The sequence below is a fragment of the Sus scrofa genome, chromosome X, assembly GCF_054392235.1.
Source record: "Sus scrofa isolate SSC_HxYL_T2T_F1_AM1 chromosome X, Sscrofa_HxYL_maternal_Yorkshire_Landrace_v2.0, whole genome shotgun sequence".
Classification (NCBI taxonomy): domain Eukaryota; kingdom Metazoa; phylum Chordata; class Mammalia; order Artiodactyla; family Suidae; genus Sus; species Sus scrofa.
This window is the reverse complement of record NC_139401.1, coordinates 99,319,294-99,342,834: the sequence shown is the minus strand read 5'-3', so window position 1 is coordinate 99,342,834 and position 23,541 is coordinate 99,319,294. Positions and strand designations below refer to the sequence as shown.

At 37.9% G+C, this 23,541-nt stretch overlaps 1 protein-coding gene across 2 annotated transcripts in view; it reads right to left on the bottom strand.

Moving 5' to 3' along the window:
- Positions 1–23,541, bottom strand: part of COL4A5 (collagen type IV alpha 5 chain) — a 224,922-nt gene that overhangs the window by 62,187 nt on the left and 139,194 nt on the right. For both annotated transcript variants that reach the window (XR_014835517.1, XM_021080780.2), the window contains exons 20-29: positions 21,833–22,006; positions 21,406–21,489; positions 17,281–17,373; positions 15,753–15,823; positions 15,272–15,463; positions 13,731–13,899; positions 11,825–11,917; positions 11,633–11,737; positions 10,245–10,342; positions 8,832–8,982 (exon numbers count right to left, since the gene is read on the bottom strand). Coding sequence is in view for 1 of the 2 variants with exons in the window: in XM_021080780.2 (XP_020936439.1) it covers positions 8,832–8,982; positions 10,245–10,342; positions 11,633–11,737; positions 11,825–11,917; positions 13,731–13,899; positions 15,272–15,463; positions 15,753–15,823; positions 17,281–17,373; positions 21,406–21,489; positions 21,833–22,006 (1,230 nt within the window). In the remaining variant the exon portion in view is untranslated. The remainder of the gene's footprint in view (positions 1–8,831; positions 8,983–10,244; positions 10,343–11,632; positions 11,738–11,824; positions 11,918–13,730; positions 13,900–15,271; positions 15,464–15,752; positions 15,824–17,280; positions 17,374–21,405; positions 21,490–21,832; positions 22,007–23,541) is intronic.

Sequence of the window (23,541 nt, the reverse complement as noted above, 5' to 3'; positions counted from 1 at the left end):
AAGAAAAATACACCTAAGTACCCAGAGCAGATGACAGGGAATACATTAAAAGTTACAGATTTATAGCTTCACTTATGCTGAGTACTCAACTCTAGTACTTACATCAACCTCACAAATAGTACAAAAGATTAAAAACCATACATTTCTTTTACTTGCAACTCATCTTCCACAAGTACCTATAAGTTTAAAAATATTTTCAAATTAACTTTTCTTAGGGTAGATAAACCTCTAACTTCCTATTTACTAATGTGGGCCCATGGCCTATAAACATGCTCAAGCTTCTCCCATCAGCAATAAAATATCTCTTTGACCTTAGGAATTTTGCTGTCCCTCTCTGTATCTTCTGTTTATCCCTCATACTTTAAATTGTTTTACATATAATAAAATTCACTATTTTTAATATATACTTTGATGGGTTTTAACAAACATATACAATCATATAATCACAACCAAAATCAAGATGTAGAAGACAGGGGGAGCTAGAGTTCCATTAACCCAAAAGGCTCCCTATGCCTGGTTGTAGTCAACCCCTCCCCACACCCTAATACCCTGGCAACCACTGATGTATGTTATGTTTGATAGTTTTTCCTTTTCCTGAATGTTATAAAAATACAACCATACATTATGTAGTTTTTGAGCACATCTTCTTTAGCTTAACATAATGCATTTGGAGTCATCCATCTTGTTCTTTGTATCAGTAGTTTGTAACTTTTTATTGCTGGAGATTATTCCATTATATGAACATGCTATAATTTGTTCATATATTTACCAGTTGAAGGACATTCAGGCTTTTCCCAATTCTTGGTGATTATGAATAAAGCAGTTATGAATATGGATCTTTGGGTTTTTGTGTGAAGGTTCGCATTTTTCTTGGATAAATAACTAGGAGTGTGATTGCTAGGTTATTTGGTAAGTGTATATTTAACTCCATATAAAAATTTCTCACTGTTTTTCAAAGTGGCTGTACCTTTTTGCATTCTAACTAGCAATGTATAAGAGTTCTAGTTACTCTGCATCCTTGGCAGCACTTGGTATTGTCACGTTTCTTTCTTTTTTGAAGCCTATTTTGATAGGATAAGAAGTATCTCACTGTAGTTTTAACTTGAATTTCCTAGATGACTAATTATATGGTCTTCCACAAAACATTTGTTTAAATCTTTTGCTCATGTTTCCAACTGTATCCTTTAAATTTGATTGTTTCCTTATTACTGACTTCTGAAAGTTCATATTATTCTGGTTACAAGTCCTTTGTCAGATAAATGATATAAAACTTTTTAAAAATTTTATGGATTGTTCTTTTGATGTTGTATCTAACAGTTCTTTGCCTACCCTACAATCGCAAGATTTTCTCCTATGATTTTGTCTAAAACAAGGACAGTAAAGTATTGCCTGTGGGCTAAATGTGGCCTGTTGGCCCAATTTTGAATTTTCTGTGAGCTAACTATAGCTTCTACATTTTTAAAGGTTGTAAAAGAGTGAGGGGGGGAAGAGTGGGAGAGGGCAAGCAAAGATTATGTGACAAAACCATGGGTGGGCCTCAAAGACTAAAATATTTACTATCTGGCCCTTTATAGAAAACTTTTGCTGCAACCCAAAGATTGTACCTGCGTCCCAGTGCTCCAAAGACACCACTGATCCCATTGCGCTGCAGCGGGAACTCATTTTACTTATATGAGGAATCTAAAATATGGCACAAATGAACCTATCCACAAAACAAAAACAGACTCACAGACATAAGAGAACATATCTGTGGTTGCTGCCAGGGGGAGGGGGGAAGAATTGGGATGGATGAGAAATTTTTGGTTGGTAGATGCAAACTATTACATTTAGGATGGATAAGCAATGAGATCCTACTATATAGCACAGGAAATACATCCAGTCTTTTGGGATAGACCATAATGGAAGATAATATGAGAAAGAGAATGTGTGTATATATGTGTGTATGTATGTATATATATTATATTGTATGTTATGTATTAATTATATAGATTATATATTAATTACATATAACATATATATGTGTGTGTGTGTGTGTGTGTATGACTGTGTCACTATGCTGTACAGAAGAAACTGGCTCAACACTGTACATCAACTATACCCTAATAAAAAGTAAAAAAGAAGAAAACCTTTGCCTGCCTCTGTTCCCAAAGTTTTACCACTTTGGGTCTTATTTTTTGAACAAGGTATCAAGTATGGACCTACGCTCATTTTTTGCTTTGTTTTGTTTTATACATGGATGTCCAATTAATTTAGCACCATTTGTTTAAAGACTTATTTTTCTATTAAAATTGTCTCTGTAACTTTGTAAAAAACGAACAAACTCAAACTGGGCAAGTATTCCTTTTGTGGACACCTTGATATGTTCCATTAATCTCTGTGCATATAATTTCATATATACCATACTAACTTAATTATTGTGGCTTTATATTAAGGTCTGAAGTGCTATGAATCATCCAGTTCTGTACTTCTTTCTCAGACTGTTTTAGCTATTGTAATTACACTGATTTTCAAATAAGTCTTATATTCTAAAGTAAACCTTATTTGGTTGTAGGGTATAATCATTTTATATGTTTCTATTTCTGTGAAAAGATTGTGTGGAACTGGTGTTACTGCTTCTTTAAATGCTCATTTGAATTGATCGGTGATGGTATTCAGACCTCTGTTTTTCTTATTGGTAGGATTTTAACTACAAATTAAATTTTTTAATAAATATCTGGATTACCTATTTCTTCTTCAGTGATCTCCAACAGTTTGTATCTGTCAAGAAAATTCATCCATTTTATCTAAGTTGTCAAATTTATGGGCATGTAACTATTAGTAGTGCCCCTTATTAGTCTTCAAAAGTTTGTAGGGTCTATAGTAATGACCCTTTTTTATTCTTAATATGGATGACATGCATATCTTCCTTTTTTTTCTTGATTGGCCTGGCTAGAAGTATATCTGCTTTATTGATCTTTTCAAAGAACTTCATTTTGTATTGGGGAAATAACAAAAAAATAAAAATAAATCAACTGAAAAAAATGAAATAAAAAATAAAATAAACATTAACTCCTTATTAAGCATTTGCCTACTGTGCACCAGAAATTCATTTAGTTGAGACCGTTTACTCAATATTGACTTTTAAAGAACCTATTCTTTCCCTACTGGGTAATTATGACACTTCTGTGAAATACTAAATTTCTATTTATACATGAATATGTTTCTGAACACATTATATTACGTTCATCTACTTGTATGTTTGAGCACTGGTTCATAAATTTAGAATTACAACAATTTTGCAGAATGTTTTAGTATATTTTTGCCAAGTGTTAAGTTTCAGAATCAGTTATGTCAAGTCCAAAAAATTCCTACTTGAATTCTCATTGAAAATGCACTATACTTGCAGACAAATCTGGGAAGAACTGATATCCACGAGTCTTCCCATTTACACATATGATTTATCAACCAAGCACTTCTATCCCTTTTCAAGTTGTTAATAATAGAGATTTTTTTTCCACAAATGCATTAGGCACATTTTTATTAATTTCTAGATATAATATAGCTTTTTTACAAACTATATATTACTTATTATTTTAACATTTACAAACCATTCTATTTGTTACAAATATATTTTGCACATTATTTCTGCTACCTGGAACTTCTTTCTCTAAAGATTCAGTTCAAATGTCACATCCTATATGAAGCTTCCCAAGGCACCTGAGATGAGGCCTTGAAAAAAAGTAACATATGAGGCAAACTGAATGCTTCCAAAGTCATCTTTTTTTTTAAATTTTTTGTTTAACAATTCCAGTGTTTAGTCTTAAGTACAATTTCTTCCTCATATAGTTTTTTCCTGATGGATATTAGCCTCATTAATTTATTATTGGTCACTATGTCACCTTGAAAATGTTTTATCAATTTCTCCAAAAGTTTAGTTACTAAGTTCTGATGCCCAGCCACTAGTATAAGTTTACCTGGTGGGTGAATTTTTATTGTGATCTGCTAGCTGTGTTTTGATTGTGGTCTATTGGTCCAAAATATTAGTGATACATATTCATAAATTTTCCTGTTGAGATAACCACTATCATAGTGATGCCACCTAAATTTTCTTACTAAAGAACAATCTCTGAGATCTTCAAGAGCATAGTTGATGCCTTTGTGTTCTTAATGATTCAAGTAGTACCACACACAGAATAAGAACATAATAAATGTTTGAAGAATGAAGGAATTACGTGGCAGAAAATCCCAAATGCTATTTCTTCTGGCACTTTAGGAACTATATTGGGGTTTTAATATTTGAGAATGATTCATATTAGGATATGGGGATCCTAAACTTCCTGTCAAAGGTTAGGCAAATGCTTAATAAGGAGTTAATGTTTAAAACAGACAGCAACCCTTTTCTTCCAAAGCTCTGTCACAAGAATATTTTCATTAAAAAAAGCACAGTTAGTGAGTAATTTATATATGGAGACTGACTGCTGCAAACTTACTGTTTGGAATGTTTCAATTTGCAATTTCTGGGGTCATAAGTCCAAGATGGGGGAAACACCGCCTGTAACCTTGAGTGTTACAGTTTATAGTTGGCCAGAATTGTTTACTCAAAGACAGACAGATATTTTTAAAAGAGCTTATCAGAGAACAATCTGTATTGGGGCAGTTTGGGGCTCCTGATGACAGAATATAGCCTAGTTAAATTTGGCTACACTGCCCTATTGCTTTAATGGGAATCAATCCATCATATTTCAGGAGCATGGGGCTGTTCAGATAATTCTCCGGGGTACGAAATATTGACCAGGAGAGTCTTTTCAAACCATAAGTGAAAAAAAAAAAGCAATTGCCAAGCCAGATAGATTACTTATATTCTTATATATAATTAGGGGAATCAAAATCAAGGAGATAGAAGAAACCAATAAAGAAATGAGCAAAGGACACGAGCAGTTTACAGGAAAAAATATGTATATCCCTTGAATATATGAAAAGATGGTCAACTGCACTCATAGAAATGGAATTACAAATTTAAACTACCCTGAGAGTAAAGACAAAGGACCTAGGACATCCAAAGAAAAATTTAAAATATAACAAAGTTGGAGGATTTAAATTACCTGACATCAAGTATTACTATAAAGCTACTGTAATACAAACAGTTGGTACTGACTTAAGGACAGTAAAACAGTTAAGCAGAATTGACGGCACAGAAATAGACCCACACATATACATTCATTTGATTTTTGACACAGACACCAACATAATCAAATGAAGGGGGAGCTATTTTAAACAAATGATGCTGAGCAAAAATTATTTGAAGTAGGTGATAGTATCAAACATAAAAGCTAAAACTAGGAAACTTATAAAACAGAATATCTTAGCAAATTTGGAACAGGGAAATTTTTCTTAGACAAAACAGAAAATAATCATACAAGAAAAAATGCTAAATGAAATATCAATAAATTTAAAACTTTTGCTCATCAAAATACAATGATTAGAAAATAAAAAGGGAATTCCCATCGTGGCGCAGTGGAAACAAAACCGACTAGGAACCATGAGGTTGTGGGTTCGATCCCTGGCCTTGCTTAGTGGGTTCAGGATCCGACGTTGCTATGAGCTGTGGTGTAGGTGGCAGATGTGGCTCGGATCTGGCATTGCTGTGGCTCTGGCATAGACCGGCGGCTACAGCTCCGATTGGACCCCTAGCCTGGGAACCTCCATATGCCACAAGTGTAGTCCTAAAAGGACAAAAAGATAAAAAGAAAAAGAAAATGAAAAGGCAAGCCACAGAGGGAGAAAATACTCATAAACATATCTTAAAAAGAACAAGTATTTGGCGTATGTAAAGATCACTTTCAACTAACAATAAAAACAAGCCATATTTTAAAGTAGGAAAAATATCTGCATGTGTATGTAAATAACCCGCCAATACATGTAAAGGAACTCAACATCATTAGTCATCAGGGAAATGCAAACTGAAACCAAAGGTTACCAACACATCTACCAAAATTCAAAAATGAAAAGACTCATAAACACCAAATGCTGCAGAGACTGTGGGACAACTAAAACTTTCATATCATTTTTTTTTTTTGGTCTTTTTTTAGGGCCACACCTGCAGCATATGGAGGTTCCCAGGTTAGGGGTCGAATCGGAGCTGTAGCCACTGGCCTATGCCACAGCCACAGCAACGCCAGATCCGAGCTGCGTCTGCGACCTGCACCACAGCTCGCAGCCACGCCGGGTCCTTAACCCACTGAGCGAGGCCAGGGATCCTCATGGATACTAGTCAGATTTGTTTCCCCTGAGCCACGATAAGGAACTCCCCATGTCATATTGATTAGAAAATGATATTAACAATTTTGAGAAAAGCTCTAGTAGTTTATTTTTCATTATTGACTTATAATTAATGTACATTATGTAAGTTTCAGGTGTACAACAGTGAATCACATTTTTTAAAGGTTATACTCCATTTACAGTTAATATGAAATATTGGCTATATTCTCTGTGCTGTAAAATATATCCTTGTAGTTTATTTATTTTATTCATAGTAGTTTGTACCTCTTAATCCCCTACCCCTATCTTGATCCTCCCCTCTTCCCTCTCCCCACTAGTAATCATGAGTTTGTTCTCTCTGAGTATGCTTTTTTTGTTTTATTCACTAATTTGTTGTATTTTTAAGAGTCCGCATTGAAGTGATATCATATGGTATTTTTATTTGACTTATTTCTCTTAGCATAATACCCTGCAAATCCATCCAAACTGATGCAAATGGCAAAACATCATCCTTTTCTATGGCTGAGTAGTATTCCACTGAATGTATATACACCATACCTTCTCTATCCATTCATCTGTCAGTGGACATTTAGGTTGTTTCCATATGTTGGCTAGTGTAAATTATGCTGCTGTGAACACTGAGAGCATATAATCTTTTCAAATTAATGCTTTTATTTTCCTCAGATATATACCCAGGAGTGGGATTGCTGGATCATATGGTAGCGCTATTTTTAGTTTTTTTTGAAGAAACCCAGTGCTGTTTTCCACAGTGGCTGCACCAACTTACATTCATACCAACAAGGGTTGCCTGAAAAAGTTCTAGTGGTTTTGGAGTTCCCATTGTGGCTCAGTGCATCACAAACCTGACTAGTATCCATGAGGATATATAGGTTTGATCCTTGGCCTCGCTCAGTGGGTTAAGGATCCAGCGTCATAAGCTGTGGTGTAGGTCACAGACGCAGCTCAGATCCTGTGTTGCTATGGCTGTGGTGTAGGCTGTGGTGCAGGCTGCGTTGCTGTGGGTTCTGATTTGACTCCTAGCCTGGGAACGTCCACATGCCACAGGTGTGGCCCTTAAAAAAAAGTTCTAGTAGTTTCTTAAACACTAACACACACCTCTCTTAGGACCCAATAATTCTCTTAGATGTTTACTCAAGCAAAAGGAAAGCACATATTCATTTTTTAAAAACTGGTAAAAAATGTTCTTAACAGCTTTACTCATAATAGCCAAAAACTTGACATAATCTAGGTGTCAATCAACAGATAATGAATAAATAAGCTTTGGTTTATTTATACAGTAAAATGCTAAAAAAAGAACTGCTGATAAACATGGCAACATGAATTAATCTCAAAAACAATAATCTGAGTGAAAGAAGCTTTATAAAGAAATGTACATGCTGTATAATGCCATATAGATTTCTAGAACAGGAAGAATTGATTTCTTATGAAAAATATCATTATAGTATAGTTACCACCGTGGATGCTGGGGTAAGAACTGAGAGAAGGGCCAAAGGGATACTTTTAGGATTGCATCTTGATAGGGCTTTGGTTATACAAGAGTATGCATTTGTTAAAATCCAGCAAATGTACCAGTAAGATTTGTGCATTTCATTTAATGTGAATTTGTATCAGAAGGAAAAAAAAAAACCATAGAATAGTAGTTAATGACATGACTGCTGCAGCATTTAGGGAGAAGTGTACTGATGTTGAAATTTACTTTGAAATGAATCAAAAATAAGTCAATGAAAGGAGAGAGGGATTGAGAAATACGTGACAAATTATGTTAGTAAAATGTTGACAGAATATAAATGATTGGTATAGGGTAGTCACTATAAAATTCCTTCTACTTTGCTATATATATATATATGTGTGTGTGTGTGTGTGTGTGTATGTTTTAAAAATAAAATATTGGTAGATAGATAACGTTAATTAGAGAATATAGATGGTGGATATATGGTTTTTCACTGTACAATTGTTGTTAATTTTTCTGTGTGTTTGAAATTTTTCACCATTAAATGTTTAAAAAAACTGAAGATACCCACTTGTTTCCAACAGATTGGCAAAAATCCCAATCTAGCAACTAGCAACTTGTAGAATAAATTATGGTATACCCAAGCAATTCAATACTAGGTAGCTACTTTTTTTTTGTAAAATCTTGATCTCTGTACTGATATGGAGTGATATTAGGTTAAATTAAATAGGTGCAAAAAGTCAAAAGGTAGTATTCTATCTTTTGAGAAAGGTAGAAAATAAAGTATATATTTTTACTGGTTTGTATTTTTATGAAGGAACACTAGAAAGATAAGTAAGTAACAAAAAATGGCTACATATGGGAAGGGGAAGAACATCCTGGATGGAGATGGGGTTAAGGGAAAACTTCTTATAAAATTGCTACTTTTGTACATGCATGATTACATCATCTATACAATGAAATAAAACACACAAAAAATACCAGTGGATCATTTTTTAAAAGCCATGACAGAGTGGCAGTGTAGGCTTTCCAGTTAATTGGACTTAGCACCATAAACTTTCTCAAGAGTTTCTATTTCTACAAAAGTTAAAAGCAAGTTGAGAAATAGCAACAGCCTCCATACCTTTTGGTCCAGGTAGCCCATCCAAGCCAGCGTGTCCTGGAGGACCTGGAGGTCCTGGGAAACCACGATCTCCTTTTGGACCAAGTATTCCTTTGAAACCTGGGAGTCCTGGAGGCCCGGGTGGCCCAGGTAGCCCAAATCCTGGTTCTCCCTTGAGCATACACATAACAAAACACAACAAAACTCCCATGACTCTTTTGGGGTGTTTATTACTTACTGCAGAGAACGTAAAGCAGAAAATATAAAGTAATACCCCCTCCATGGGAGAGGGAGTAGGATAATTAAATGAAAAGTAATTAGTATGCAACATCTGGAAGGATGGGAAACAAGGCTTAGTAAAACAAATTTAATTATTTGGTCTGGTTTCAAGACAAGAAAGAGATAACTGAGAGAGCATGAGATTAAAGAACACAAGTGAAGAAATGTGATTATAGACTGAGTATTAGATGATTATTTCAAATTTGACTGAGTACGATAATGTCATTGTGGGTTTTATATAAAATGTCCATTTACTTAGAAATGAATACTGAGATATTTATAGGTGAAATGATACAATATTGAGATTTGGGTTAAAATATTTCATCAAAGAAAAAAGGAATCGATGAAACAAACATGATAAAATCCTGATTATTTTGGAATCTGAGTGACAGATATATGAAAGTTCACTGTATTATTCCTTTCACTTTTGTGTTCGTTCAAAAAGATTGAAAATAAAATAAAAACAATTAATCCATAGAGAAGTGATCTCTCTTGAGAAATGGGGTCATGGTCAATTTTTCTTTCCATGGGACAAAAGGTAGTAAATGTGAAAATATAGGAATTTTAAATAAATTAAGCATAGAGGAAATACAGGAATAGGATAATTATGTACCACAGCAGTTTGCTTAGGGTCGAGTAAGAAGAGTTTTAGATTAGCTAAAATGTTATAAGAGAATGGAAACTAATTCAAACACAGTATTATTATTATTATTATTACTATTATAAAAGTCAATAGTAGTGATTTGCATTATGTATCTGAGATGGAAATGAGACAGAGGGAAACAGTATAAGTTCTCAACATGATATTCAACATCATTTCAACCAATCATCCCACAGACATGAACAGAGATTAAATGGAATGGTGATACTATAGAAAAGCACACGGGGTGCTAATGATTATATTATCTTATAGCATCCAATAACTGGTCTCTCTAAAACAGGTTCAGAAACTTCTTTTTTTTTTTTTTTTTGGCTTCCAATTTGACCTCTGGGATGATTAAAAACTATTTGGAGTTAAATATTATTAAATACAAATACAATCAGTTGTTTTATTGATATAGTGAAGACGAGATAACGTCTAAGAAAAAATAGAGAAGGCTAAAGAAAGTAGAAGAAATAGAAAAAGAGGAAAGAATAAATCAAAATGTCTCAGACCTTAGGTCCTGGAAAGCCTGGTGGCCCAGGAGGCCCTTCTAGACCAATTCTTCCAGGTACCCCAGGTGCTCCTGGAGGTCCTGGGATTCCAGGAAAACCTGTAAAATTATAGGTCCTTTGTTAATCTCTGAAGAGAAGACACTTTAAGAAAGATACCCAAACTCCCAACTGATAGTTGGACCCTATCCAATCATGCTTAATGACTACAGTAAGAATGTTAAAATCACAATGACAGTCTAGAAGAATACTCAGGGTCCTATAAGTAGCCTTATAAATACCTAATATTCCTTCTCAATCACTTTATGCCTATCAGTTTTAAATAGGGCTAATTATGTGTGGAAGACATGCCATTCTAAAGGAAGAAGAAAGAAGCTATTACCAAGGAGATAGAACTAAACTTAAGGAATGAATCCAGTACAGAGATGCAGAAAAACTTTTCTTCTGCTTACATCTGGATGCAGTATGATAAAAGGTATACCATGCACTTCTGGAAATGAGCTAAAAACAATTATAGATATTACACACACACACGTGCACGCACAATCAAATCTGACTCTTTTGATGTCACTTAGTATGAATGAGTAAGGACATGTTTAAGCACTGTTTTCAGACCAATGCACATTCTTGCCATTTATGAGAAAAATTCTGTTTGGAATAAAAAAGAACTGAAAGCAACAGGCCTAAAAATTTCAGTAAATCAAGAGAATATGATTTAGGATAAAACATTACTTAGATATATCAGTGCAATAAATCTGTTTTATGCTTAACACAATCCATTCATTTAACGAATACCTATTGAGTGCTTACTATGTGCCAGGAAATTTTCTGGGCCCTGAAAATACAATGGTGAACACGCAAGACAATAACTGCTGTGATTTTTAAAGCTTATATATCATTTTTGCGTATCTACAATTTAGGTTATTTTGTTGTCTGGAATGTTGTAGACAAACACAGTAAAACTCTAGTGCATACATACTGTGACTTTCTTTTTTTTTTTTTTCTTTTTAGGGCTGCACCTTCAGCATATGGAGGTTCCCAGTTTAGGGGTCTACTCGGAGCTACAGACGCTGGCCTATGCCACAGCCACAGCAACTTAGGATCTGAGCTGTCTGTGACCTATGCCACAGCTCATGGCGACGTCCAGTGAGCAAGGATCCTTAACGCACTGAGTGAGGCCGGGAAGGAACCCACAACCTCATGGTTCCTAGTTGGATTCGTTTTCGCTGCACCATCATGGGAACTCCATTCTGTGACTTTTCATCTACATGCTTTATTTTACATAGAAAAAAGTTACAGCTAATATATTTTGTTTGTTGTGTGACCTCTATCAAAGAATAATAACACACTAACCAGCTAACCTACCTTACCTGCTACCCGGTCCTACATACCTTTGGGACCAGGTGGTCCCGGAAGCCCAATTCCAGGAATACCTGGTTCTCCTTTGCTACCAGGTATTCCTGGCAAGCCTGGCTGGCCTGGGAGTCCAGGTTCACCTATGGAGAAACAGAAGCTTTTTGGAAAAAGCCAAAGAAAGAAGCCAATAAGTATTGAAGACATGGTCAAATAAATTCCTCACATACCTGGAAGACCTACTTCACCATCTCTGCCTGGGTTACCAGGTAGGCCAGGCTTCCCTGGTTGGGTTATGGTCTGACCGGGATCGCCTTTAGGACCTAAAGAACAAGTGAGAATTAAGAGTGAATGAGAAGTGTTTGCTTGCCTAAAGATCTCCATTCATTAAAACAAAAAAGAAAGTATATATAATCTTTGGAAAATGCAAACTAACAAAAATACATAAGAAAAACAATCCTAGGAGTTCCCATCGTGGCACAGCAGAAACAAATCTGACTAGGAGCCATGAGGTTGCGGGTTCGATCCCTGGCCTCGCTCAGTGGGTTAAGGATTGGGCGTTGCCATGAGCTGTGGCATAGGTCGCACAGGCAGTTCAGATCCTGTGTTGCTGTGGCGTAGGCTGGCAGCTGTAGCTCCGATTAGACCCCTAACCTGGGAACCTCCATATGCTGAAGGTGCAGCCCTAAAAAGAGGGGGAAAAAAAAAAGAAAAACAATCCTATATATTTTTTCAAGGACAATACCAAACAGAAGGGTGAATTTCCAAGAGAAAAGCAGATGACAGTTTTAACCATGTCCATGAAGATGGTATCTATAAACATTTTTTAAAATTTATTTACTTTTGCTTTTTAGGGCCACACCTGTGAAATATGGAGGTTCCCAGGCTAGGGATTCAATCAGAACTGCAGCTACTGGTCTACACCACAGCCACAGCAATGTGGGATCTGACCATGTCTGCGACCTACACCACAGCTCATGGCAACACTGGATCCTTAACCCACTAAGTGAGGCCAGGGGTCAAACACTCATCCTCATGGATACTAGTGGGTTTGTTACTGCTGAGCCACAATGGCAATGCCAATAAAAATATTTTTAAATGTACATCGAAAGAAAAATATTTCATTTTGGTTAACTAATGGTACACTAATGGTACTTTATGGTTTTACTGTGCAAAGTCCAAGTGTGCCTACTTCTCATTAATTGAAATAAGAACTTGAAATAGGCTCAGGACAAAGATGGATTTCTTAAATATGATATAAAAACCACTAGCCATGAGAGAAAAGATTGATAAATTAACTACATTCAAATTGATATCTATTAAAGATACCAGATAGTGAAAATGGAAAGTTGTAGCAGATGAAAATTTTGCAAAATAAATAGCTAACAAAGAATGAATACACAGAAAAAATATATATGTTACTCTAAACAAATAAAAACAAATAATCCAACAGAAAAAAAATGGACAAAACACTTGAATAGACATTTTACAAATGGAAATTCAAATGGTCACTAAACATATGAAAGGTGCTAAATAGCAGTGCAATCAAAGAAATGTAAAATAAAACTTCCGCAAGATATATCACACTCAATAGATCGGCAAAAATGTAGAAGTATGAAAATACAAAATGTTTATGAGGATACAGAGCAACAAAAAATATCTAATACTGCTGGTGGGAGTATAAATTGGTAAAATTACTTAGTTTCGAATTATTACAAGATGTAGCTATTCTATGCCTCAAAAATGCTAATCTTCAGGAGTTCCTTGGTGGCCCAGTAGTTAAGAACTGAGCATTGTCACTGCTGTGGCTCAGGTTCAAGCCCTGGCCTGGGAACTTCCATATGCAGGGCCAAAAAAAGGCTAATCTTAAATATATACTGTAGCCCAGGGACTGGCAAAATTTTTCTGTTAAGGGCCAGACAGTGTACACACACACACACACACACACACACACACACACACACACACACACACACACACACACACGTGTTTCCTTGCTAAGGAGCTCTGAAAAGCCCAAATATAAACGGCCAGGGAAACACAACTCTCATGAAAGGAAGCCAAGAATGGCCAAAAGATAATACATTTCTGCTTTTAAGCACCAAACTAAAAACAAAACAACCACCATAAACTCACCTGGTAGTCCTGGCTGGCCTGGATTTCCTGCCACTCCTTGTATGCCTTTTTCACCTACTGGACCTGGAGGGCCAAAACCGATAGGGCCCATAGGCCCCCTATTTCCTGGGAGACCTGGCAAACCTGGGTTTCCAGGGGGGCCTCTTTCACCCTTAAAAGTAATTCCACCCTGAAAAGCAAAAGGTTTAATACAAAAACATGTAGATATAACAGCTATCTGTAGGTTGGTATTACTAAGTACAACTAGAGAAACGATACAGCCATAAATAGTGTGTTATGAGATAGTATGTGTGATTGCTCCACTTACTTATTCTTTCAACAAATATTTTTTGAGTTCCTACTATGTGCCAGGTGCTGGTGACACAGTGAAGAAAAAAAGAGGCCAAAATCTCTGCCTTCATGAAGCTTAAATTCTCATAAAAGTCAAGAAGTTTACCGTCTAGCCAATATTTTACTAAAAAAACATCAGTTTCTACCTAAATACCCTGGGCTGTTTGTTGTACTTTGTGTACTACTTTGTTGTACACAAAGTAAGGTTCTATTCATTTATCTTCAAACTTTAAGGTCTATGGCAATTTAACATAGCCATCTACACACAATAATCTAAAAGTTAAATATATATAAAAACCAAATTAGACTTTTGTTTTGCTTTGCTTTGTTTTGTCTTTTTGCCTTTTCTAGGGCCACACCCATGGCATATGGAGGTTCCCAGGCTAGGGGTTGAATCGGAGCTGTAGCCACCGGCCTACGCCAGAGCCACAGCAACGTGGGATCTGAGCCGCATCTGCAACCTACACCACAGCTCACGGCAATGCCGGATCCTTAACCCACTGAGAAAGCCCAGGGATTGAACCCACAACCCCATGGTTCCTAGTCGGATTCGTTAACCACTGCACCACGATGGGAACTCCTAAATTAGACTTTTGTCATTAAAGTCTAAATAAAACCAGACGAGGCTATGTGGGATAAGAGAAGGGGAACCTCACACTGACCCATAAGCATCCTAACCTCCTGCCCACCTATTCATAGCCAATATTACTCAATATAGTAATAGCTTAAGAAGAAGGAACTAATAAAACCACTGAGAGAAAGATAGAGTTGTTAAGAAACCCTACAGAGTCAATAACAATGTACCACTACTATATATAATCAGTTCTCTTTTTTTTTTTTTTTTTTTTTTGGTCTTTTTGCCTTTTCTAGAGCCACTTCCACAGCATATGGAGGTTCCCAGGCTAGGGGTCTCATCAGAGCTGTAGCCGCTGGCCTATGCTACAGCCACAGCAACACAGGATCCAATCCGCGCCTGTGACCTGCACCACAGCCCACGGCAACGCTGGATCCTTAACCCACTGAGCAAAGCCAGGGATCAAACCCGCAACCTCATGGTTCCTAGTCGGATTTGTTAACCACTGCGCCATGACGGGAACTCCACGTTCTTTTAAGCATCAATTGGATGTTCAACTCAGCATCAGGCCCATCCTGGGAAACACCACTAAGTAACAATCTGACGACATAAAATCCAGAATATCAAACCAACTCACAGGTTCTCCTTTGGGGCCAGGAAGCCCTGGCAATCCATCCTGCCCAGGGGTGCCAGGCAAACCAGGAAGCCCTGGAGCTCCCGGGGAACCCAAGTCTCCTTTTTCACCCTTCATTCCTGGAAAAGTGAGGATGTCACCAGGTTCACCTTTAGATCCAGGAAAGCCTGGAGCACCTGGAGCTCCTGGGATGCCCTGAGGGAGAAAAAGAAATAAAGAGGGTAAAAAGAAGAAAGAGAAAAAGAAAACCTGTTTCTTTTCTTCTAATATTTTCTCCAGTTTATCCCATTAACCCGTCCAATAACATTTAGTTCATAGAGCTATGAGTCAAGTGAGACATGTGAGTCGTAAGAGTGAAAGAATCAAATAAATCATAATTTAATATGAAAACTAAATTTCTTCTATGTATATACCCACAAATAAAAATCCAAGTGTAAATGGCTTTCTTCTACTTCTTTTATTCTATAATATATTCAAAACTTACTATTAATCCTTTGGGACCGGTTGCACCAGCGTGTCCTTTTTCACCCTTCTGTCCAGGGAAACCAAGGGATCCTAACACACAAACGTACAACACACACATACGCACAGTAACGTGAGCTTTAGGAGCGTGAACTCCTGACAAGCCTCATATAAAAATCAGCAAGGAAGGATGTCAAGTTTTAAATTAAGAATGTTACTCAATCCATTTAACAAGTCACATTTCAAGTTTCCTATTTTAAATTCTCAAGAGGAGGAAATCATCACTTCTTTGAGGTAAATCTAACATTTCATGTTGTATACAACATTGCATATTTAGGTATTTCCAATTCCAAAGCCTCTCAGAACTCACAGCCACCAAGTACTATGCCGAGAAGTGCTCAGGCTCCTATAACCACCCCCACTGCCAAGGGGAAAAGGAGATAAGTAAGGGCAAAGTCTGCATATCTTTCTCTCTTCTTAAACACTTTTTCTAGATCCCTATGAGTCCTTTCTTTGGTTTGTCACTCTCTAAAATTTGGTTAGTGAGAACCCGATTGGTGCTCATTGAGAAAACATCACTAAGCAATGGCTCTCTAAATGGGTTCCAGGACCAGTGACGTCAGCATCACTGGGGTATCAGTTAGAAATGCTAATTCTTGGGCTCTTGACCCTAGGTCTGCTGAATCAGAAATTCTGGGGATGGGAATCCAGCAATCTGTGTTTTAACAAGCCCTCCAAGTGATACTGACATACTCCCAAGTTTGAAAACCACTAGACTGGAGGTACAAGGTTAGACGGCCAACTTCCAAGGGCAGCTGTTAAGACATACTGAAAATCTGTTTCCAAGCACCAAATGAATTGGTTCCTTTGGCAACACACTAGACAGAAATGTAAGAGATCTGGTGTCAGTCCGCAGCCCTGACGGACCCAGACATAAAGTGTGACGTGAAGAGAATATTACATTGAGATCTCCTAAGAGGCAGCTGGGTAGAAGCATTGTGGGCCTGATGAATAACAAACGTGGTTCTGACTGGAAATGGGGAAGGAGGAGTCACATAGTGAAAGAGGAATATCGTAGATGTTTTTTAATTTTTTAAAACTAAAAGAGATAAAGAGGAGTATTGGCAGTTGGTTGCCAAACTCCAGCAGATGGCCTGGTCCTTAATGATAACATGTGATACATCCCAGGGACTAGAATCTCTGCCACTGGAAACCACACTCAGGAGCCATGCGTTACGAACATTTCTCCAGTTTTCTGAAAGAAGCCTGACTCTGTATAAGTCAGGTTCCTCACCATAAGGAGAATAAGGAAGATATTTTTCCTGAACCAATACTGTCAAAATGCTTTAATAAAAAATGTTGGTGACTTCAGGTACTGGAAACAAGAGCATGATCTATTTCATAGCAGAGAGTAACACACCATATTTCCTTATGTATGTATATGGGTGACTAGCTATAAAGTGAGAAATTGGCATCATTCTAACACTTTAAGCTCCCTAATATCTAGCCAAGAAAGATTTTTAAAGGTCGCTCTAGGTAGAAGGTTTTACCTGGGGGCCCTGGAAGACCTGGCAAACCAGGTTGACCTGGAGGCCCCGAAATACCAGTTCCAATACAGTTGAAGCAGGTGTCACCTTTGTCACCTAGAGAAAACCATAATAAAAAACAAACTTTATTCAAAGTGGTGCATATACCTTCTTGGGCTAGGTTCTAAAGAAGTTAGCACTAAGGGACAACATTCCTACCTAAGAGTGTAGTTAGAGAAGCCTTACATCTAGAATCCATTCATTTGATCAATATTTATTGAGTGCCTACTATGTGCAATGTTCTAGGTGTCTGTGAGACATGGGTAGCAAAACAGACAAAATCAATACGTTCATGGTACTCACATTCTAGCACTGGCTATACATAGGGATGGGTGGCAGCCTGCAATTTTAAATAGGGTGGTCAGGAGAGACCTCACTGAGAAGACAACATATCATAAAAAAAAAAAAAACCTTAAAGGACATGGTGTGTGCATAATGACTGTAGCGCAGCCCAGGCAGAATGAATAGCCACATCTGGCATAAAGAAGGAACATCAAGGAAACGAAATAGCTGGAACAGAGTAAGGAAGGGGAACCTGGCCAGACTGTTAACAGGTAGTAATGAGTGACACATCATAAAACAACACGCAAGCCAATGTAAGGACTGTGGCTTTTACTGTGAGTGAAATGAGAATCTGGGAGAAGAAATTAAACAGAAAAGCAACATGATATGAAAAGTTTAAAAAGGAAACCCAGGTTGTTGGGCTAAGAACACAACAGTGTAAACAGGGTAACCATGTAAGTGGCTAGAACAGCAAGAAATGAAGAGAGACGATAGCTCATTCCAGAGCAACAGCAAAGAAAATGATGAGAACTGGTTAGATTCTGGATATATCTGAAAGTAGAGCTAATGGGATTTTCCCATGGATATATATAGAATGGAAAAGAAGAGAGGACTCAAGGATGACTCCAAGATAGATCAAATATAAAAATACAAAAGGCAAAATGATAAAGCTTCTAGAAGAAAACAGAGGAACAGCATGAGGTCCTTGGGATAAGCAACTATTTCTATTTTTTTTTGGGGGGGGGGTCTTTTTGCTATTTCTTTGGGCCGCTCTCGCAGCATATGGAGGTTCCCAGGCTAAGGGTCGAATCGGAGCTGTAGCCACTGGCCTATGCCAGAGCCACAGCAACGCGGGATCCGAGCCGCGTCTGCAACCTACACCACAGCTCACGGCAACGCCGGATGGTTAACCCACTGAGCAAGGGCAGGGATCGAACCCGCAACCTCATGGTTCCTAGTGGGATTCGTTAACCACTGCGCCACGACGGGAACTCCAGCAACTATTTCTAAAGCAGAACATAAACAGCACTAACCATGAAAGAGGACATTAATAATTTGGCTTCCTTTAATTAAGAACGTCTGTTCAAGACAAGACACAAGTAAAAAAGCAAGGCACAGAATGAAAGAATATATTTGTGATACATATATCCAATGACCCAATTAAAAATAGAAAAAGATATGTAATTTAGAAAGAGAATGTACAAACTATAAGAGGGATCGGAGTTCTTGTCGTGGCGCAGCAGAAACTAATTCGACTGGGAACCATGGGGTTTCGGGTTTGATCCGTGGCCTTGCTCAGTAGGTTGGGGATTTGGTGTTGCTGTGAGCCCATGGCAACAGCTCTGATTGGACCCCTGGCCTGGAAGCCTCCATGTGCTGCAGGTGAGGCCCTAAAAAAAAAAAAAAAAAAAGGGTCAGCATCACTAAGTTGTATGGGAAATGGAAACTAAATCCTCTTTGTAAAATGGTTGGGTGATATTTATGGAAATAAACGCTACACCTGCCCTATAACCCAGTGATTCCATTCCCAGGTATGTATACAACAGAAATGAATGGTGGAAGTTTCCTTGTGGTGCAGTGGGTTAAGGATCTGGCGTTGCCACCCCTGTGGCGCAGGTTCGATCCCTGGCCCAGTAATTTCCACATGCCACAGGTATGGCCAAAAAAAAAAAAAAAAAACAAAGAAGAAGAAGAAATGAATGTTTTTGTCCTAAAAAAGATGTATAAGACTGTTCATAGCAGTTTTATTCATAATAGTCCCAGACCAAATGTCCATTAACATTAAAATTGATATTTAGGACTAATTATTCAATGAAATACCAAAGAGCAGTGAAAAAAATATTGCTACAAATGAAAATATGGATCTATCAAACAGATAGAATATTAAGCCAAAGACACCAGACAGAAAAGAGCCCAGACTGTATGATTCCATTTATACAAAGTTCAAGGTTAGGCAAGCTGTCTAACAGAAGCTCAAACAAGTAGTTCTCTTCAGGAGTGCTGACTAGGATGCACAAGAGTCTTCTAGAGTCCTGGAGAAGTTCTATATTTTGATTTAGATAGTAGTTACACAGGAGATGATAGGTATACATATAGAGAGATATACATATAAAGACAGAGTATAGGAGTTCCCGTCATGGCTCAGAGGTTATCGAACCCAACTAGTATCCATGAGGACGCAAGTTCAATCCCTGGCCTCACTCAGTGGGTTAAGGATCTGGCATTCCTGTGAGCTGTGGTGTAGGCTGCAGACACGGCTTGGATCCCATGTGGCCGTGGCGAAGGTCGGCAGCTACAGCTCTGATTGGACCCCTAGCCTGGGAACCTCCATATGCCACGAGTGAGGCCCTAAAAAGACAAAAAAAAAAAAAAAAGAGAGAGAGAGAGAGAGAGAGAGTATATATAGAAAGAGACATATCTCTGTCTATACTATCTATCTATCTATCTATCTATCTATCTATCTATCTATCTATCTATCTATCTATCTACCTACCTACCTACCTACCTACCTATCTATCTATCTATCTATCTATCTAAAATGTGTCAGGGAAGTACGAAGAAAAAGCGCAGTATATAATATATTGAAAACCAAGTAAGGGAAGTGTTTAAAGAATGGAAAAATTGCAGTTCTCTCGTGGTGCAGCAGGTTAAGGATCTGACGTAGTCACTGCAGTGTCTTGGGTCCCTGCTGTGGCATGGGTTCAATCCCTGTCCTGGGAACTTCCACATGCTGTAGGCATGGCCAAACAAACAAAAGAATGGGGAAAAAAGTCAAGTAAAAAAAAAAGGACTGAAACTTAACATTTGGATTAGCAGGGAATAGGCTGCTGGTGACCTGGATAAAAACAGCATCTATGGAGTGACGGGCCAGGGTGCTTTAGAGTATATTTAAGAGAAAATGAAAGGAGAGTATCTAGAGACAGTGAGGAGAAAATTCTTGAGGAGTTTTGCTGCAAATGGAAGCAGAGGAAGAGAGCAGTATCTGGCAGGGAAAGTAGGATTATGCTATTTTTTTAGATAAGTGGGGAAAGCATATTTGTATACTGCTGGGAATGATCCAGTAAAAGGGGAAAACTGCTGATATGAGAGAGACAAGGGTTTCTGGAATGAAATCTTTGGGGAAACAAGAGGGAATGGAATCTATTGTACAAGTAGAAGAACTCCTTTAGATAGGAGCAGTAACAGTAACAGGCAGGAAGGCAGGATATATGGACACAGAGGCAAAGAGATGGGTAAATGTGGTCCTGGCAATTTCAGAGTTCTCTCATTATTGCCCCAGGTTGATGGTCAGTGGAGGAGGAAGCAAAGTTAGAATATAAAAACGAGAATGGAAAAGGAGGTGTTAGAAGCTTCAAGAGAGAAGAGAAGGTGCCGGCTCAGAAGAGATGATAATTTGGAATAACCAGGGCTAGGCTTTTGTTCCAAGTTTGAGTACAATGGCATGAGAGGAGGGCAAAGGAGTCAAGAGTTTTTGCATGAGACTGAGTATAATGATTGATCATGGAATTTAAGCTGGCTTAAGAGAAAAGAAAGGACATCGAAAGGTTGAGGGATCGTCAAAGCTGGTAGGCTTCCATGAGTCTGAAGGAATGTTGGAGTCAGGTTATTAGAGGCAGTGAGCTAGAAAGACAGGGTATAGTTGTCAGAAAATTGTATGGAGGAAATCAAGATTTATGGAAGTGTGCATTATTGGTAATGGATGGTCCTGGGGTATGACCATGGGAGTGAGTGGCTGAAGCAGGGTGGGAGAAACAGGGGATTTGCTGCTGATTTGAAAGAATGAATGAATGGATACAGGAATCAAACCTTTCACTCCTTGTTCTCCTTGGAGTCCTCTATCACCCGGAGATCCTGGAGGGCCAGGAGGGCCTGCTTCACACAGTTCATCACCTGAGATAAGACAGAGCAAGAAGAGCAAGCCAATTGTAAAGTAGCTGGAATACTCAGCCAAAAGAAAGCCTGATAGGTTGGGGGGGGGGAGATCCATCTTCACGTTATTTCTCTGCAGCAATACACCTATATATAAGCAAAAGGAAAATATAATATTGGTGATAATTTGAAGAGCAAATTTAAATTTCAAAGAATCACCCAAAATCAAAAGTGGAAGCAGCAGTAGAATCTCTTTGGTATCAGAAACACAAAGAATGAGGCCAAACTCCAGCTAGATCCACTGATAAATAAAAACAAAATATAAAACCACAATGGAACTTAACAGGAGAAAAGTATAGCTTACCCGGAGGGACGTGAGGGCCAGGAGGGCCAGGAGGTCCTGGGAGGCCAGGAGCCCCAGGCTGTCCATCGAGTCCAGGAGAGCCAGGGATGGAAATTCCAGGTGGACCTTCATCACCTTTCTGGCCCCTTTCCCCAGGAAAGCCAGGGGGTCCAGGAGGACCCATAACTGCAGTCCCTAAGATAAAAACAAATACCCATTTAAGTGATAAAAATGATATTATTTTAGACACATTAGTTTGGGTCTCAATGAGATATCATATAATGATAAGATCATCCTTTAACATATAATGCCAGTTATGTTCCTATTTTTTTCCGTAAGAATCAACTTCTGGAGAGAAAGTTCCAATAATGTAAGCATCAGTTTCAGTGTAAGAAAGTAGCTTATAGAGACTCTCTTGTGGCACAGTGGGATAAGAATCCCATTCTCAGTGCAGCATCTTGAGTCACTACTGTGGCACAGGTTTGATCCTTGGCCTGGGAACTTTGACATGCTGCAGGTGTAGCCAAAAAAATAGAGTAGCTTTATTAGTTTTGCAAATGTCCTAATAACTAACTCTCTACTTACTCTTATCTGATACCATGATATTTTAATGTCAGAAATGCTAGAAAGCCATGGGCAGGAGAAAAAGAGGCATCTCAAAGTTTCTGGACATTCTTCTTTTCCACCACCTGGTCTTGCACCATTAACAATGATAAGGAAAATATTCACTACACTTACAAATTTACTCTTCTAGGAGTTCCCGTCGTGGCTCAGTGGTTAACGCATTAGACTAGGAACCATGAGGTTGTGGGTTCGATCCCTGACATTGCTCAGTGGGTAAAGGATCTGGCGTTGCTGTGAGCTGTGGTGTAGGTCACAGATGTGGCTCAGGTCTGATGTTTTTGTGGCTGTAGTGTAGCTCACAGACGTGGCTCCAATCCCTCATTGCTGTGGCTCTGGCGTAGGCCGGCAGCTGTAGCTCTGATTAGACCCCTAACCTGGGAACCTCCATAGGCCGCGGGTGCAGCCGTAGAAAAGACAAAAAGACAAAACAAAACAAAACAAAAAACAAATTTGCTCTTCTAAGTGAATTTCAGAATCAGCTTGTCAGTTTCTTTTTTAAAAAACATTTGAATTTTGAATGAGATTAATCTGAATTTATCAATTAAATTTTGGTAGAATTGCCTATATGTAATATTGAGTTCTCACATAAGTAATAACTGAGTTGTCACACCAAGTAATAATTAAATACCTTACCATTTACTATTTTTATATTATTTAATAGTATTTTATAAAATTATGCAAAGAGGTCTTACATATCTTTCATTGGGTTTATTCATAGGTAGATTGGATTGCTAATGTGAATATTGCCATCATTACTGTTAACTGGATTTTCTTCTCTTGTATGTTTAATTATTTTATTGTTGATTTAAAGGAAGGTAAATTATTTAAGTTTGCAGTTCGTAGCTGGCTACCTTGCAAAAGTTCTAAATTGTGGTAATCTGTCATTTGATTCTTTTAGGTTCTCTGGGTAGATTATCACGTGGCTTGTGAATAACTGAAATCCGTAGGGTTTTTAAATTCCATCCATACACCTCTTTTTTCTTCCAGCTGCAGTACTGGCTGGGGTCTTCTAAGAACAGACAGAATTGCTTATTGTGAGTATCTTTATCTGATTTTTAACTTGAATGAGAATGCCCCTGATGTTCTGATACAAAGTATGACATTTC